General features: G+C 46.5%; 1 protein-coding gene across 1 annotated transcript in view; it reads right to left on the reverse strand.

Moving 5' to 3' along the window:
* LOC146869416 (FACT complex subunit SPT16-like) overlaps nucleotides 1–16,672 on the reverse strand; it is a 276,041-nt gene extending 259,369 nt beyond the window's left edge. Inside the window, exon 1 of the mRNA XM_085599793.1 lies at nucleotides 16,184–16,672. Within this exon, the coding sequence (XP_085455919.1) occupies nucleotides 16,184–16,603 (420 nt within the window). The 5' untranslated portion in view covers nucleotides 16,604–16,672. The remainder of the gene's footprint in view (nucleotides 1–16,183) is intronic.
* Nucleotides 16,673–16,901: the final 229 nt, after the last annotated feature.

Consider the following 16,901-nt stretch of genomic DNA (forward strand, 5'->3'; position numbering starts at 1 on the left):
GTGAGTAACTCTATGGATCCGTAGCACTGTGTGAATGTATGTATAGGTGTATGAGTGGATACTATACTGATGTAGTGATGAGTGACAGCATGTATGAGTGACTGTAGGAGTGTATGCCTAGCTCACAATATATAGATAGGAATCAGTGGATGGGTATCTAGCATCTGGTATTGGTGTGTCTATGGTTTCGAAAATGGTAGTCTGTATTTTAGAGTACGTGTATCAAAGGTTATATTAGAGAGTGAGGAGGTGTGTCAGACTATCACGTGGATGATGTCATCAGTGATGTCATTTGAGATGTCATCAGTGATGTCATGAGTGATATCACTGACCATGTCATGAGTGATGTAATATGTGACGTCATCACCAGTGCATTGTCTCTGGTTTTATATGAGTCAAAAGTCCAAGTAACTATAACATCCCTGAAACCTATGGTTTTTTCAGTGAATTTCTAAGGTTTTTTAAATGCTAATTTCTAACTATAACGTCCCTGAAACCTGTGGTTTTTTCAGTGAATTTCTATGGTTTTTTAAATGCTAATTTCTATCTATAACATGCCTGAAACCTATTTTTTTTCAGAGAATTTCAATGTTTTTTTAATGCTAACTTCTAATTATAATCTTCATTTAACCTTACTGCTTTCTCCTTGCCTCTCCCCTTTTCTTCTCTCTTCTTCCAATTTCTTAATTGTTTTGTCCTTGGTTATTCTCTTTTCCCTTGTCTCTATTCCCCCTCTTCCTTAACCCTCGGTAATTTTTCCCTACTCACCTCTCTTTAGTACTCGTCTACCCACTTCCCATCCTTTTTTGCTTCCTTACACTGCAGACTCTTTCCCTTGCTTCTCGTTTCCTGTTCTTTTCTTCCTGTCGATAGTCTGCTCCTCCATCCACTCACAGCCCATCCCTATCTTATCATATATCTGCAGGATCTGTTCCCTGGCCTCGCAAAAAGCATAATCACTGTCATAATGCCGGCAGGTTAACTGGCTGTTCTGACAACTAGAGTGCTGCTTCCACTCCACTCTAATAAGTTTGTGTGTACAGAGGTGCAGAAAAGTAAGTATCTTTCTGGGCCAAATACCTTGATAACAGGACCCACAGTAGATCCTAGTACCTCCGATATTACAGTTAGAGGAACGTCAGGCCCTAAGACGCTAGGCAGAGCTTAGGACATGGAGAAAGATATTCGTTTACAAGATTACCGTGACAAGCTTCCAAACTACCCACGATATCTTAACCTGCCACCAGAAGCGACCCCGTACACAGTCATCCTGGCTAACGTACCACCCCTCTCACAAAATGTCTATGAACACTGGTCAACTTTAAAAAATAAATCATTACATTTCTTAAATTCAAGGACCGGCATTGGTCATACCTTCTTCTCAGAATTTAAAATGGTACGGAGAATAGGGTGGGTGGGCACCTCAGCAAAAACCATGAAGGGAGACTGTATTGTTCTAACTTTTAGCTCGCCAGCTTTGGCATACCCAATTCTGGAGAGGGGAGGTAATGGGTCAGTGAATCCCAATGACATTAACATATTACCATTGGGATTTTTCTACCAACCGCCCAATTACTCCATACCACGATGACATGCGCCTTTAGGTGAAAATCTTATGGGTAACAGGGAACCTAGATACTTGGTACCAGTAAGCAACCGTTTTAATGTTTTGAGCTCACTGGAGGAGATTGACTGACTGGACACAGAGGTGTATGGTCAGCCTAAAACTTTATTCGTTCAGGCTGAAGACAGGGGCTCTGGTGGGTCAGCAAAGGCAGGAAAGGCTGTTCTCTTGCGCACTGACACTGGTAAAGGCCATACAGTTGAGGTTCTAGGGACAACTGCTCCGAAATCAGCAGTTCTACTGGATCACGTGTGTTGTACAGATAATTTCCACCTACATAGCAACACACCCACTGAACCACTGAGGGTATTAACCTCTACCAATAACCCCGACACAGGCAAATTACTTTTTTGTAATATTGCTTCATGGAATATCGCGGGCATCTCCTCCAAGCTAAATAATTCTTTGTGGTGAGATTTTATATTGCAATTTGAGGTTTTATGCCTTCAAGAAACCTGGTTAAGGGAGGCAATCCATATGAATGGACGTACCACACTCCAGCCATAGACTGTCCAAGTGGTAGAGCTAAGGGAGGGCTATGCACTTACATATCATGTAGTTTAAAAGTGGAGGTGAAAACAGTTAGTGATCCCTACAACCAAATGGTCATTCTAGACTTGTACACAAAACATTGTATAATCTTGACTAACTTTTACAATAATATTCCACCTGACAAAATTGGAAATGTAGTTAAAGGTATGATCAAATCGTTGAAATCTGTTTGCAATAATAAGGCAAAAGATCTGATGTTAATACTGACCGGGGATTTTAACTGTGCATTATGTACCAATGATGATAAAGTATGCAGTGTTTTGATTGAAGATGGGGCATGCTCATCTCACTTTCGACATTCTGACCTGGGAGAGCAACTTAATGAGTTCATTTTTAGCCTTAATTTGGGCTTTGTGAATGAATTATGTCAGCCTTCTATCCCCATGCCCTGGACATTTAATGGTAGGGGTTTTCACACTACCATAGACTACATCTTAACTTCATGTAATTATGCCCATAGGCTGCACTCATTTACTGTTTCAGATAACTCTATTAGCGATAATTTTCTGCTATATTTGTCAGTGACACTACCCTCGAGTAGAGCACCTAGATCTAATAAGGATGACCAACTGTTAGAAAATATAGCGATCGGAAGATCGAATGGGTACTCCCTGCGTTGGGCCATGGTGGATCAGGTTGCAATAACAAAGACAGTGGTGGACAGATGTAGGTCTGCCATCGGGACTTGCCTGAACGAGACAGCTGCTCCAGATAACATCATGGCCTCATTTCAGGTGATATCTAATGCTATAAAAGAAGCTCTTCTATGGCGTACTGGTAGCAGGAGACATTCGAAAGGGTGGTTTGATTACAGTTGTACCCAGGCTTACTTCCTCCTAAAAAAGAAGTTACATAAAACTCCCAGAAACCTAGATGATGTAAGGAGTGCCAGAGTGGGTTATAAAAAAAGCTATAAAGGTTAGAAAAACTACCCTGAAAAATGAGGCCTGGGAGACCCTACATAAGGCCTCAATAACGAACGATAGTTCAGCTTTCTGGAAGGTAGTCAAAGATCCTTTCCTGTCATGCGAGGCTGGTCCTTCTATTGAAATTGCAATTGCTGAGGAAGAATGGATTAAACATTTTTCCAGAGTATACAGTGGCGACGGCAACCCTGGTGTGACCTGTAACTTTGCCTGGGAAAACTGTAATTTGAAGCCCATTCCATCCAACTTTGACTTATCATTCACCCTGGATGAGGTGGAGCGGGCCCTATCCTTAAGCATGGGTGGTAAGGCTCCTGGACCAGACAGGGTCCCCATAGATTTATTTAAGTCAAACATTTCCTTCTGGGGATCCATTCTGCTTCAGGTAATTACCGTGAGCTGCAGCACCACCTTCCCATCAACTTGGGTAGAATCTACTATAGTCCCTATCTTTAACAAGGGGGACAGACAGGACCCCGGTTGTTACCGTCCAATTTCTTTGCTAGACGCAGTAACTAAAGTTATAGGCAGGATTATTTTAGAACGCCTCTAGGATAACTCCGTCCTATCCGACCTACAATACGGATTTTGAGCAGGGTTAGGGACGGTGGAACAGGGTTTAAATCTGTCTATCCCGGTGGGGAAGAATACGAGGGCTAAGAAGGGGAACCTATTTTTAGCATTTGTGGACCTCACAGCCGCTTTTGACTGTGTCGTACACAGTAAACTCTGGTCTATTTTAAAGGATATGGGGGTTGATGTCCTGATCATTGATTCCCTTAAGTGTTTTTATAGTGACGCCAAGGCACGCATCCGCTATGGACTGAGGGGTGAGCGGTCGGCCGCATTTTCGATCAGGAGCGGAGTCAGGCAAGGGTGTGTCCTGGCTCCGTTCCTATTTAACTATTTAACCTTTATACTAACAGTCTGGGAGAGGCTCTCACGAAGGATAATAATGATTTCCCTCTGGTGGCAGGACGTCCCATCCCAGCCCTTCTTTACGCAGACGATGCAGTGCTTATGTCCCGCACACAAGTAGGACTACAAAGGGTGCTGGATAGTTTTTTCTATTTTATGAAAGATCTAGGGTTAAGAGTCCACACTTCTAAGACCTTTATCATGCGATGTGGCTCTGGTGCAAAGAAACCCAAGGATATGTTTGTGGCAGGACAGAAGATCGAGGTAACCAAAAGGTTCTCATATTTGGGAATCCTCTTTGCACATAACGATACTTGGGCAGCGAAAAAATTGATACTCCTTAGAACAACATCTGCCCTTACAAATTTTGCCAGGAAGCTGGGAAAAAGGCCACCCGAGGAGCTTATCATAATCTATAAGGCAAAGTGTGTCTCTTCAGCAGTGAACGGCACAAGGGTCTGGGGGGTTTCTGACCTGTTACCTATCCAACGTACTGAAAATCATTTTTTAAAGTATATTTTATCTGTCCCAAAGAGTACGTCAACTTTTTTTGCCATGCGGAGCTAGGATTACCCCTCATCTCTGATTTAACAAAGCTCGAGCCTGTGCTTTTATGGCACAGGCTTTGGACCAAAGATGAGGCTAAATTAAACAGAGACATTCTATTAGACACTCTGAAACTAGAAGGGGTATTAAAGATCCCACGGATAAGGTACGTCCGCAACTTCTTACAAGATCTCGGATGTTTAGATTGCTTTATCAACCCAAGAACTATTAGGACAATAACAAGAAAAGAATTACGAAAGGAGGGCCTCGCGCTGTTGGACTCCATTAGAATGTCCTCTGAGGTACTGAAACCTACAGTGCTGCACCACCAGATGATTTTATCCACTTTTAGCCTTCAACCTTATTTGACTTTTGTACCTGGAGTATATGATAGGTTTTTATTAACCAGACTCAGGTTGGGTGTATTTCACAGACTAGTTACTTTACCCTTAATGAACGATTGGACTCGTAACCTTCGACCTTGTCCCTGTGACAATAACTCCAGTCAATCTACAATACATGTGGTTCTTTTCTGTAGATTTTATACCCATGCAAGGAAAACGTTTTTAGCACCACTTTTAAAAACGCTCGGTCTCCACCAAAGTCGACCTGCTCTTCTTGCACTAAAACATTTAGATAACGAGCACAGTGTTTTTAAAACTGTAATTTTTCTGAAGGAGGTTCTGAGTCAAAGGAAAAGCATGCTTAATTTATCGATTCTAATCAGATAAAGATTTTCGTTTTAATATCGTCTTAATTAAATACTGTCTTTTTAACTTTGTATTATATTATTGACCATGCGTACATGTGTAGGTTATTTTTGTAAACTATGTACTGCTCGATACGTTTACCGTTTCTGATTTACTTTTTAATCATGTATTATACCAGAGTCTATGTGTACATCTGTAGGACATTATTAACCAACGTATTTACAGATCTGTTCTTTTTAATGTTTTCTTGTGAGCTTTTATGATTGTCTGATATAGCTATCGAGTAAAGCTTTATTTGACTTTTAAGTAACTGCACGAGTGTCACGCAGCCCCAGACTCCATAACCTTAAAGAAAGGAGCATTGAGAGAACAGATCAATGCAGTGGCCTGGGCCCCTAGCCAGAGGTGGGTCCACCTCGCTCACCCACAACCCCCCCTCCCTTCCTCTACAGGTTACACGAGCGCCATCAGCACGCTGACCAGCTGTAGCAAATTTAAATAAAGTACGAGAAGGGTTATGCGGTGCTCACAGGGGGCTCAGGAACTGGGAAGGACTTCATGATGTAGACAAGTGCCGGAACTGTGCCAGCTGCGGCACCCATTCCAAAATACCACCCCACCCATGTCCATGAGGAGATGGTAAGAGTTACTCAGCTCATTAAAGAGGCCAAGGCAGGCCTGGGAGTCAAGCGTGGTGCTACAACAATTCAGGCTCTACTATGCGACTCGGAGTGACGTGTTAGTTGGGCCTGTGTGGGTAGAAAATGCAACACGCAGCTACACTGTCGAAGCGATAATGGGTACGCGCCTATTGCATTTTCTTGAGCAGCAGCGTCTCTTTACTGGCTGCAGGAAATGCAATGGGCAGGGGGCATCTGACAGGGGAGAGAGTGGCATAAGATGCGTGCGCCACCGGAGCCCGTAGAGCTGCACTGGAGGGCGGGTGCATTTGACAGGAGAGAGTGGCATAAGATGCGTGCGCCACCGGAGCCCGTAGAGCTGCACTGGAGGGCGGGGGCATCTGACAGGGGAGAGAGTGGCATAAGATGCGTGCGCCACCGGAGTCCGTAGAGCTGCACTGGAGGGCGGGGGCATTTGACAGGAGAGAGTGGCATAAGATGCATGCGCCACCGGAGCCCGTAGAGCTGCACTGGAGGGCGGGGGCATCTGACAGGGGAGAGAGTGACATAAGATGCGTGCGCCACCGGAGCCCGTAGAGCTGCAATGGAGGGCGGGGGCATCTGACAGGGGAGAGAGTGGCATAAGGTGCGTGCGCCACCGGAGCCTGGAGAGCTGCACTGGGGGGCAAGGGCATCTGACAGGGGAGAGTGGCATAAGATGCGTGCGCCACCGGAGCCCGTAGAGCTGCACTGGAGCTCAGGGGTCCGAGTGGCAGTCGTGCAGAAGCTGCGCTGGTGAACGCTCCCATTCCACTGCAGCTGCCCGTGTGCCAGTATGAGTAAAGGCAGTGGTCAAAGTGGGCGGGATCAGAAGGGTACGGCGTGCCCCTACTTTTTAAATTTAACAAAGTCCGTTCCCCTACTTCTTCATTTCTAAAATGCGTCCCAGTACAGAAGGAATGGTCCGAACTTGAAAAAATATTACGAGCCCTGTTTGGTGCACAATGAGGAAGGCCTCTGGAGTGGCGGGACCTCTTTCCCCTTCCCCTCTGTTTCTGTGGGAAGGGGCCTGCCCAGCAACACTGTAAGAGCCGTTTTGCACTATAGGAAGCGCGAGAAAGTGGCTTCCAATGATGGCCCGGTAGCTGGAATGATTTACATCTCATTCACTGACGATGCTACCTGCCTGCCCCCTACTGTGACTAATACAATTTGTCTCATCAGGATGCATTGGCGCCCCGCCGTTGACCTCCTCGGCCGTTTATTTTCGGACTCACCCATACAGACGACGCTACAAGAAAAGGAAGAAGACTCCAGCGTGGACTTTGGCAAACTGTGCCCAAACCTTGGCGCTTTTTAACAAACAAAAAAAAGCTGTAGAAAACGTTTAATATCTTCCTTATTTCCTCATTTTATTTTATAAATTGTGTACGGCTGCTCTGTGTGTTCAGGGAGAGATGCAATATTTTTTAAAATACTATTTCCTTTTTTAAGGATATAACATAAAAGCAGCCAGAGGTGTTCAGTTCTGTGACGCCCGAGCACCGGAGCCCCTTGTGGACCCCATCCAGGGTCGGACTGTGAAAACAAATAGACCCAGGCACCAAGGCAGGACTGGCGCAATGGGCATCGGGCTGGAGGAGTGGGAGGCTGTGGGCTGAAAAACTGTCCCCCAGTAACAAAACCAGCAGGGCTGTCCAGCACACTAAGGGGGAGATTTACTAAGATTTTGCACCGTGTATGTGTCCCAAAAGTGATGCAAATTAGCACAAAATCTTTTTTTCTCAATTTACTTAGTAGTGCTCATCTTGTTTAGCGCTGGAAATAACTGAAAAGTAATGCGAAACAGCGCACTGCGCTGCTTTACTTAGCGCCATGGGGCGTATCAAGGGTGGAGCATGGGTACTGCATGGGTTACTGCGTTCGCTCGCAACACATGTAAAGGGGATGGACAAAGTGCCGGGGCTGCTTTGGGTTCCCAGTTCGGCCTTGTCTGGTACCAAATTCAAAGTTCCCCATTTAGCAAATGAGATATCTAAACAAGCAGTGGCAAAGCCAATAGGTCTTGTCTTTGGGACCTCTTTGCTGGGACTGGTTTGGGTTTCCAGTTCAGCCATGTCTGGCACCAAATTAAAAGTGCTCCATTTAGCAAATGAGATAGCTAAACAAGCATTAGTGAAGCCAATGTGTCTTGCCTTTGGGACCTCTTAGGTTTGTGATTTTTTTTTAGCAACGGTTTTCAGCATCACTTACATACTATAGTGTCACCCAAAAAATAAAGATGGATGTATCCTTCACTTCCCAAATGAAAATATAATTTTTGCCTTTTACTCTCAAGAGGTCTCTCAAGTTGTTTGTGGGTAGTAGAGTTAGTCAAGCTGGACAGTTCAAAAAGTATCCTTTACAGGATACTTGAATACATAATGTCTATGTTTGAGCAGCTAGCTGCCGGACATGAATGTGGAGAAGCCCTTGTAGGTTTCCGTGAGTCAGATCAGATGTTCCTGAAGAGTGTCTTTATCTTCTGAGCCATGTTTAACCCATTCCTTGTTGTCCACGAGTGCAACAATGGCACACCTCAAACATTGAGGACATGAATACAGGGCTTCTCCTGTGTACACTCATTGATTTCTGAACAGTGAATGTTAAAGGTAACCATGTTGTTCCTGCTTATATTTTGCATGCTTTACATAATCTTGCATTGCCTATGAGAGTTTCCTTTTTCCAGAATGTTCTTATTTTTTCCCGGTAGTGCATAATTTAAATTGAGTCACATCCAGGCTGTTATAACAGGGCACAATTGGGTTGTAGCTGAAGGCAGTGCATGTTTCTCTCAGTGGGGCAGAAATGTGTTCAGTGGGGAGAGGATGAGGCACTGTGACCAAAGCTACCAAATTTGGAATTGGGGAACCAGCATCAGGCTTCATGACCAGTCCACAAGACCACTATCCTGAGGGAGCACATTTTGCTACTGGACCTTAGAAGACCCCACTAGACCACAGAAGCCCTGGTCTCTTAGCACCAGCAGGTGTACCCTACCAGTGGCCAGTGTGGGTTGACCTTTAAGTCTTGTCCACCACAATCCATACTGAAGTTCACCTCCAGTCTTGCAGACAGGCCTACAAAGCAGCACACCCTAGATCAACAGAGACGTTGTCATTGAGGTTACAGGACCCTTGAGGCCAGTCCGCCTCACCCATTGGTGCCTCCATTGGCCTTGTTCCAGCAGTAGTAGTGCAGCTCACCAGGGATCAGCAATGCATGATTTGCACGCACACCAAACTAATAGGCATATTTATGAGGGCCCTACGTCATGCTTGTACCACGGAACGTGGTAAATGCATGGCACAAATCTCCAAGCCATATTTATGAAGCCACGCAAAGCAAACTTTGCATGGCATTGAATGGTTTCATAAATATGGAGTAATGCAACACAGCGCAAATCGCTGCTTTGCCTTACTCTGTACCAGGAAGGCATTGCAGTGGGTATTCCCACTCAACTTCCATGGTTTTTGAAGCATTCCCATATTTACAAGGACTTGTAAACCTGGGAATGCATCAAAATCTTACGCCTCCCTAAGGGAGGCACAACAAGGAGAAATATCTTTATTTCTCCCTGTTTTTTCCTCTTTCTATATGTGCAGCACACATAGAAAGAGAAAAAAGCCTCTCAGGATTCTTTATGTGCAGAAAGGTACACTGATGCCAGTGTGGGATTTATTCTAGATTACACTCAGACGGCATCTTAGAGATGCCACCTGAAAAACAACCAGCCTCTGGTGGGTTCCCTGACTGGTAGACACCAGCCTGCTACCGCGAGACAAGTTTCTGGACCCCTGGGGTGGGAGCCCTCACACCTCCCCCAGATCAGGAAGAGCCATCTGTGGCAGGGGAGCTTCAAAGGCCTTACTGCCTTTGCAAATCCACCCCAGCTATCAGGAGTAGGCCCCCTTCCTGCCTCACCTTTTTTTCGGCAGAAAGACAGGCGGGAAAAAATAGGACAGCCTAGAAGGTGTGCCCACCTCTGTCATCCCCACCCCTCAGGTGGGGGAGGTGAGGTGAAGCCCCCTCTTCAGTGCCTGCCATCTTGCAGATGGCAGGCACTGTCCTATCAGGGTTAGGGATTGTGCTCACTCCCCCACGTGGGGTGAGCACACCAAGGGTGCAGTCACCCTGAGGTCAGTAGATTTTTGGTTACTAATCTGAGACCCCTAAAACGCTCCCTAAATACTGTGATTTGGGGGCTGGCCTGAACCCAGAAGGGAGATTCTCACAACCTACGAAGAAGAATGACGAAAGAAGATGCACAGCAGAGGAGACTGCAGAGGAGAACTGACTGGTCCCCAGCTCTACCAGCCCATCTGCAGTTTCCAGAGGTCCTGCGCCAGAAGTTGTCTTGTCTTGCAGCCAGCGAACTCCAGAACCCCTGGGAGGACTGACTACTGTCAACAAAGGATATTCTGTGAACAGCAACTCTGTTCAAAAGAATCTCCAAAGAAAGACTGAGCCTGCTGAAGACAAAGAAACCCGATGCCTGGGGACACCACTCCACCCTTCACCTATGGCCCGAGTCCAAGTGGCACAACAGTCCCAGCGAGGTCCCCCAGCGCCTCCAGAGTCCAAGTCCTCCGTGGGTTGACCCCTCCAGGACTCCCTGACATTACCTGCAGCCTCTGTACGGAGACCCCCCAACCTTGAGTGGCCCGGTAAAGTAAAATCCAACCTCAAAAGGTACCCCTGCATCCGGCCACCCTGCATCTTGAAGACGAGGACCTGAGGTGCACCTACGTGTCCGAGCCCTCAAACGTACCTGACAGCTGTTGGTTCCTCCTGGAAGACTTCTTGGACCGAGCCTGCAGCTGAAATCCAAAACAGGCAATCTCCATAGGATTGCATTGGGCTCCCGACCCCTCCTAAGCAATCTGCACTCGGCCGCACCAGCACCGCTTGTGTTGTGGACCTAGTGCTGACCTGGGATCCCCTTTGCCCAGACCTTAACCCTAGGAGCTTGGCTCCCAAGACCGAGTTGCCTGCCTGTGAGCAGCCACCAACCGAAGGCCCCCCTAGCCCCATAGGCTAACATTGGGCGTCAGCACTCTGCACCCAGCTGCCCTAGTGCCGCTGAGGGTGCTTTTTGAGTTCATCCTTGACCCTGGGGGATTCCTTGTTCTAACCCCTGAAACTCAACTCTCAAGACCGATAACTTACCTGCAAACCGATAACCACATTTTCCTCCTTAGGATTGCATAGACTGTTTTTCTCTGAAAAAGTTGTGTCGAGTTGTGTTTGTATGGAAACCTAAGTAACTGTGTTTTTAATGTAAAAGTGTTTTACTTACCTTTGTCTAGGAAATGTCCCAGTGTGATATCTAGGCATGTAGGAGTAGAAAAAGTAACCTAAAAAGTAATCACAAAGTAATCCAAAAGGAAGTACAACTGTTTTTAAGCATTGTACCTACCTGTAACAAAGTCAAATTCATTCAGCTTGCATATTCTTATCAACCTGTCTGAAATTACAATGTTACCTACCATTACTAAGTACTGCTTGTTTCTAAAAATAAAATAAAATTAAAGAAGTGTTTTTATACAAACAATTGGTTGATTCTTTGAGTGTGTGCTATAATTTCTTGCCTGAGTGTGTACAATAAATACTCACCACGCAGCTAAATTGGTTAGGATCCCGACGACAAAAAGAACTACCATGGGGGGGGGGGGCGAGCGTTAAGCGTTGCAGCTGCGCGCCTGTGGAACAGTCTCCCATTAGAGTTGAGACAGACACAGGATTTGTTGCTGTTTCGCAAGCAAGTTAAGACCTGGCTTTTTCCCAGAGCGTAATCTGCTGTTTTGCCCAGCCGCAGCTGAGTTTATTTTTTTGCTGTGTCTTAGCGCCAGGATGCCCGTAGGGTTACAGTGCGCTCTACAAATGAAAAATACATACATACATACATACCACTACCCTCTGATAAAGCGTTACTGCCCGCCCACACTACCACAAATAGAGAGTAAGGTATTATCTACTTTTACCTATGTAATCCTTTGGAGATTCACTGGACTCTATCTACACTATACCTTACTTTGGTATAGTATATACAGAGCAAGCTTCCTACACTCATAATTCTCATTGCTACCTACCTTGAGTAGTAATTACACAAACTACTAATTTAACAGTTGTATCTCATTCATCTGATGCTGGTTAAAACATCTGCAAATCCAACTTGTCTGGGTTGTTTTAGGTGTATATATTCACTTTTGAGTGCTATGTCTAGATACGATAAAGGGAAACTAAGAGGCATCTAATGCTGGCTTAATGACCTGTTGTGTGAAGCACATAAAAAATGTAGGACTACAATTTTGCATTGACCTTGGGGCACAGAATGATGTAATCAATAGTGCTCCCCAAAACATGGGATCTCCTGTCATAGAATTTAAACCCACATTTTATGTTCAGAAATGGTTTGAAAATGGGAGGAGAAGTGCTGATGAATGAAACTGCATGGCTCGGAGACAAATGGCTTATGATTCCACTTAGAAGCGTATTTGGGACATTCTGTGATTGAAAACATATCCCACATTGTAAATGTATTTTAATGTGAATAACTAATATATTAAACCTCAAATAAACATGTATCTATTGGTTGCATTAAATAAAATTATAAGCTGTAACTGGTCAGTGAAATACCAAACATACAAACAAGCATTTGCAATGCAATAGGTCTCGCATTTATAAGATTTTGAGCTATTGGCATTGTAAAATTACAATGCCTTTTATTTATGTTTTGGTTTTAAAACAAATAAAAGGCATTGTCATTTACAATGTCAGTAGCATAAACTCGCAGCAGTGTGCGGCGTGCAGCAGTGTGCGGCGTGCAGCAGTGTGTGGCATGCAGCAGTGTTTCGTGTAACAGTGTGAGGCATGCAGCAGTGTGTGGCGTGCAGCGGCGTGCAGCAGTGTGCGGCAGTGTGTGGCGTGCAGCAGTGTGTGGCGTGCAGCAGTGTTTCATGTAGCAGTGTGCGGCGTGCAGCTGTGTGCGGCGTGCAGCTGTGCGGCGTGCAGCAGTGTGCGGCGTGCAGCAGTGTGCAGCAGTGTGGCGTGCAGCAGTGTGGCGTGCAGCAGTGTGTGGCGTGCAGCAGTGTGTGGCGTGCAGCAGTGTGTGGCGTGCAGCAGTGTGCGGCGTGCAGCAGTGTGCAGCCAACAGTCAGCCCACAAGAACGAGCTGGAACTGAAGACGTTATTCCACGAGCGTGGAACAGTGGCGAGCGATAATAACTTTACTTCCTGTTGGAGCGAACATTGCTGTCTGAATAACGTGAAACAACTTACACGTCGTCGACATCAGCTCAGCAGATAAAACCTGTGGGCAGACTTACCGGAGCGACTGCCTGAAGGCAAACATTATGCCAGCGGCGCTGGCGGCCATGAGGGCCTGGGGCAACAATGCACTCTTTTGGCATCATTGTATATAGCGCTTCACACCCCTTTGTGGGGTTCCGAAGCGCATTTCAGACAGCCAGCAGCATGCTTTACCGCGTGAAAGTGTGTGGTTCACAGTGTTGTATTGTTGTGATTCTATGTAGGAGGTGTTTTGATGTCGTGAGTGACCAGAGAGGCGCTGTTATCTTTTCTTGAAATGCAGCACCCCGCAGTGTAATGATGGTGTGAGGAGGTGTGAGAGACAGGCACGCAAATTATAATTATAATAAGGGCTCAAACATATAGGAAGTTACATAGCGCCAGCCAAGGCAGAGGGCACGAGGATACTATGTGCGTCTATACTAACAAGCGCGCACTGAAGTTGACGAGGAGGGAGGGGGGAGTGGGGGCGGGCACAGTGGTGCGGCCGCAATTGTAAAAGGCAGGGAGAGGGTGAGATTGAGAAAGGGAAAGATAGGGATCAAAGGAAACAATAACAAGCAGGAAGGGGGTGGCAAATGGTGTGCACTTTGATGTCCTCAGTGGCCGCGCGGCTCGAGACCCGTTTCGAGACAGCAAGCACATCGATGTGCGCTGCTCACTTCTCACTAATGGAGAAGTTACAGCATGACATCATGCCAGGTGAGCGTTGTGGGGGAAGGGGAATCCTTTAAAGAGTCATTTTCTTTCTGGATTTCCCTTCTCTTTTTGAAACGCAAGAGCAGCAACATTGTGGTAGTGTCACCAGGGCTTTAAGTGGACGCTTTTTCAATATTATATGTAACAAGCCATAGTTGCAGCTTATTTATCTTATGCAACTAATAGCGATTGACAAAGCCTATAGTCCTGACTTGTTGTAGGCATGATGTTACTTGTTGTATCACATATCAGGATGCAATGACAGAAACAGCACACTATGCTAAACACAGATTTTTAGCGGAAGTGTTTTAAAGCCACGCCCTTAATTACATCGGACACGCCCCTTTGAGAGACCCCACAGTTTTTTCATCCCACTTAAAGCCCTTGCGTGAGAACATAAATGTTACAATGCAATTAAAAATATCACAGCATTCAGGACTGAAGTGAATGCCCAAAGAGTATTTGACCGTCAATCCAGGCTTAGATGGCCGTTCTTTTACCTCCTTTCCTACTGTACTACTATTGCACATGTGCAGAAGACACATGCCTGGAGGTGTGATGTCGCCCACGGTGCTCTTTGACTCCGCAGAGCTTATCTTTTCCCGGGCTTCAGTTCTGACAGGAGGAAGGCCCTCTGCGAGTCTATGTCCCGGGGGGGGTGGGGGGGGGGGGGGCTGCAAGCAGGCCTAGGCTGCTGTCTAACGCAAGGCTGTGGAGCATTTCCCAGAGCGGATAAATCAAAAGCAGAAACCATGGAGCTGTGACAAAAATCTGCATTACGTTATGGCAACTGGTTGGGTGTTTCTTTTACTCCGGCTGGGGGGGGTTAAAGATTTTACTCGACGTACTTTTGAAAAACGTCCAGTGGACAGCATCAAAGTGAGAGAAACACGTTAAAAAGAACAATGGCTCCGCGAGCGAGACGGATGGGGTGAGGGAGAGGGTGGGGGGTTTTATCGATGTCTAATCCTTTTTAATGCCTCTTTAAGAGTCAGCGTTTTTTTCCAAACGGGTAGATATCAGGTACAGTGCAGTCCTCAGTGTAGAAACTAACCCAGACAAAAGACAGACAAAACACTTCGAGGCCCTTGGCACTGTGTTTGTAATATTTGATCTAAACATTTTAATCTAAAGCATTTCTGTTCTTCTCGCATCAGACGGTTCTTCTCAGTCACATGTCCTGTGGGCTGGGGATGGAACCAGCATAGACAAGAAATGCTGAACTCCTTTGCAAAGGTTCTCGACTGCTGATACTCACAATTAAAAGGTGTTCGAGACATTTGGACAGATCTGCCTGAGCTTCCGATCTCTTTTCAGGCAGAAGGTCTGGACACGTATAGCAAGTATTATTAACGAGGCATCGGCAATGCAAATAGGGCTCGCCTTGATGACACACTGGCTTTGTAAATGTTTTTTGCAGACGCTGCACAACAAAAGTTGTTCCCTTCTCAACGGAACAGAATAATAAAAACAAGGGTGTGGCAGAAAGAAATGGAAGAGGTGGAGGGGCGTTGTCAACATCAGAGCTCCGACTGGATTTAAAGTGATAAATTGAAAAAATGGCAAAGCAGAGTTCCGAGCGGAGCACTGGAAAGGCAGACATCTGTGCTGTGAAGAGCTTGTGACATGGCTTTGCCATTATTTCAATTTACTGCTTTAAACCCAGTCGGAGCTCTGATGGGGGTTGGAGGCTGAGGAGGGACGCAGTCAACACAGATAAGGGAAGGGGAAGTAAACAGACGCAGCTCCAACTGGATTTAAAGTGGTAAATTAAAATAATGGCAAAGGCAATTTCCGAGCGGAGCACTGGAAAGGCAGAACATCTGTGTTGTGAAGAGCTCGTGACTCGGCTGTGCCATTACGTGAGGAGCAGTTAAACAAGAGTGAACAGAGGGAAATGTAATCGCGATCGCGATCACATCAAGGCCGTGCGGCCCGCGAAAGTGAAAGCAAACGAGTGCTTTCAGGCCTCCAAATGGTGCGCGCGCCCGGCCGACGCACATGCACTGTATCTGGAGGCCTGAAAAGCCACTGTTTGCACTTCCAAAACTCGCTTACTATAAGTCTCGCCAGTGCAGCGCTAAAGCGCTGTCTCAGGCGAGACCTAAAACATTGGTATGTTTTGCTCTTTCTAGGCACGTCTCTGACTCCGCCCACTGACCCAATCCTCTGGTTATTCCCTGCCACACGTGCTCTCCTGGACAGCCTCTTGTGTGGGGATCAAGGGCTAAGACTCACCTTGTACTCCTGGGCAGCTTCGCGAATGGGCCGCGCCCAGTGAGTCTTGTGGTCTTTGGACTCTCGACAGATGACGCAGATGGGCTCCTGGTCATCCTCACAGAACAGTTTCAGCTTCTCCTCGTGTTCGCTGCACAGTTTCGCTTCTTGGGGCGCCGTCGCCGTGGTCTGTGTCTGAAGCTGTTTTAACTGTTCGGCCATGTTTGCCAGCTGCTTGTTAGGGAGGAGGGTTTTATTCGAAAAAGTTCCTCTACACTGGGGACACGGGAAGTGTGTCTGCAGCCCCTTCCAGGAGGCAGAGATACAGGACAGACAGAAGACATGTCCACACTCCACGGACACGGGGTCTGTGAAGTAATCCAGGCATATAGCGCACGTAGCCTCCTCCTTCAGGCGCTGGAGCTGGTTCGCTGAAGCCATGATCCTGCCGAGGAGGAGGATGTGGTAAACTGCGTAATATCTGGTATCCCTTTGGGACCATATCCCGTGCTCTTCGGCAGTCTTCGGAGCGCTGCTCCATTGGCCAGCTCGGACGGCTGCTCTCGGCCCCGCCCCCTCGAGGAGAGGCGAACCTCGGCCCTGCCTCGGCTTGGTCTGACAGAGCCACCCGCGCTCCGAACAGAGCTGCTGTTTACAAAATACATTCTGTTCAAATCTATGTAGCGCCCGTCAGCCAGGGTCTGTGGAAAACGCTGAACGGCCTGGGTTGTTTACCTTG

Source organism: Triturus cristatus, chromosome 1_1, assembly GCF_964204655.1.
Source record: "Triturus cristatus chromosome 1_1, aTriCri1.1, whole genome shotgun sequence".
NCBI lineage: Eukaryota > Metazoa > Chordata > Amphibia > Caudata > Salamandridae > Triturus > Triturus cristatus.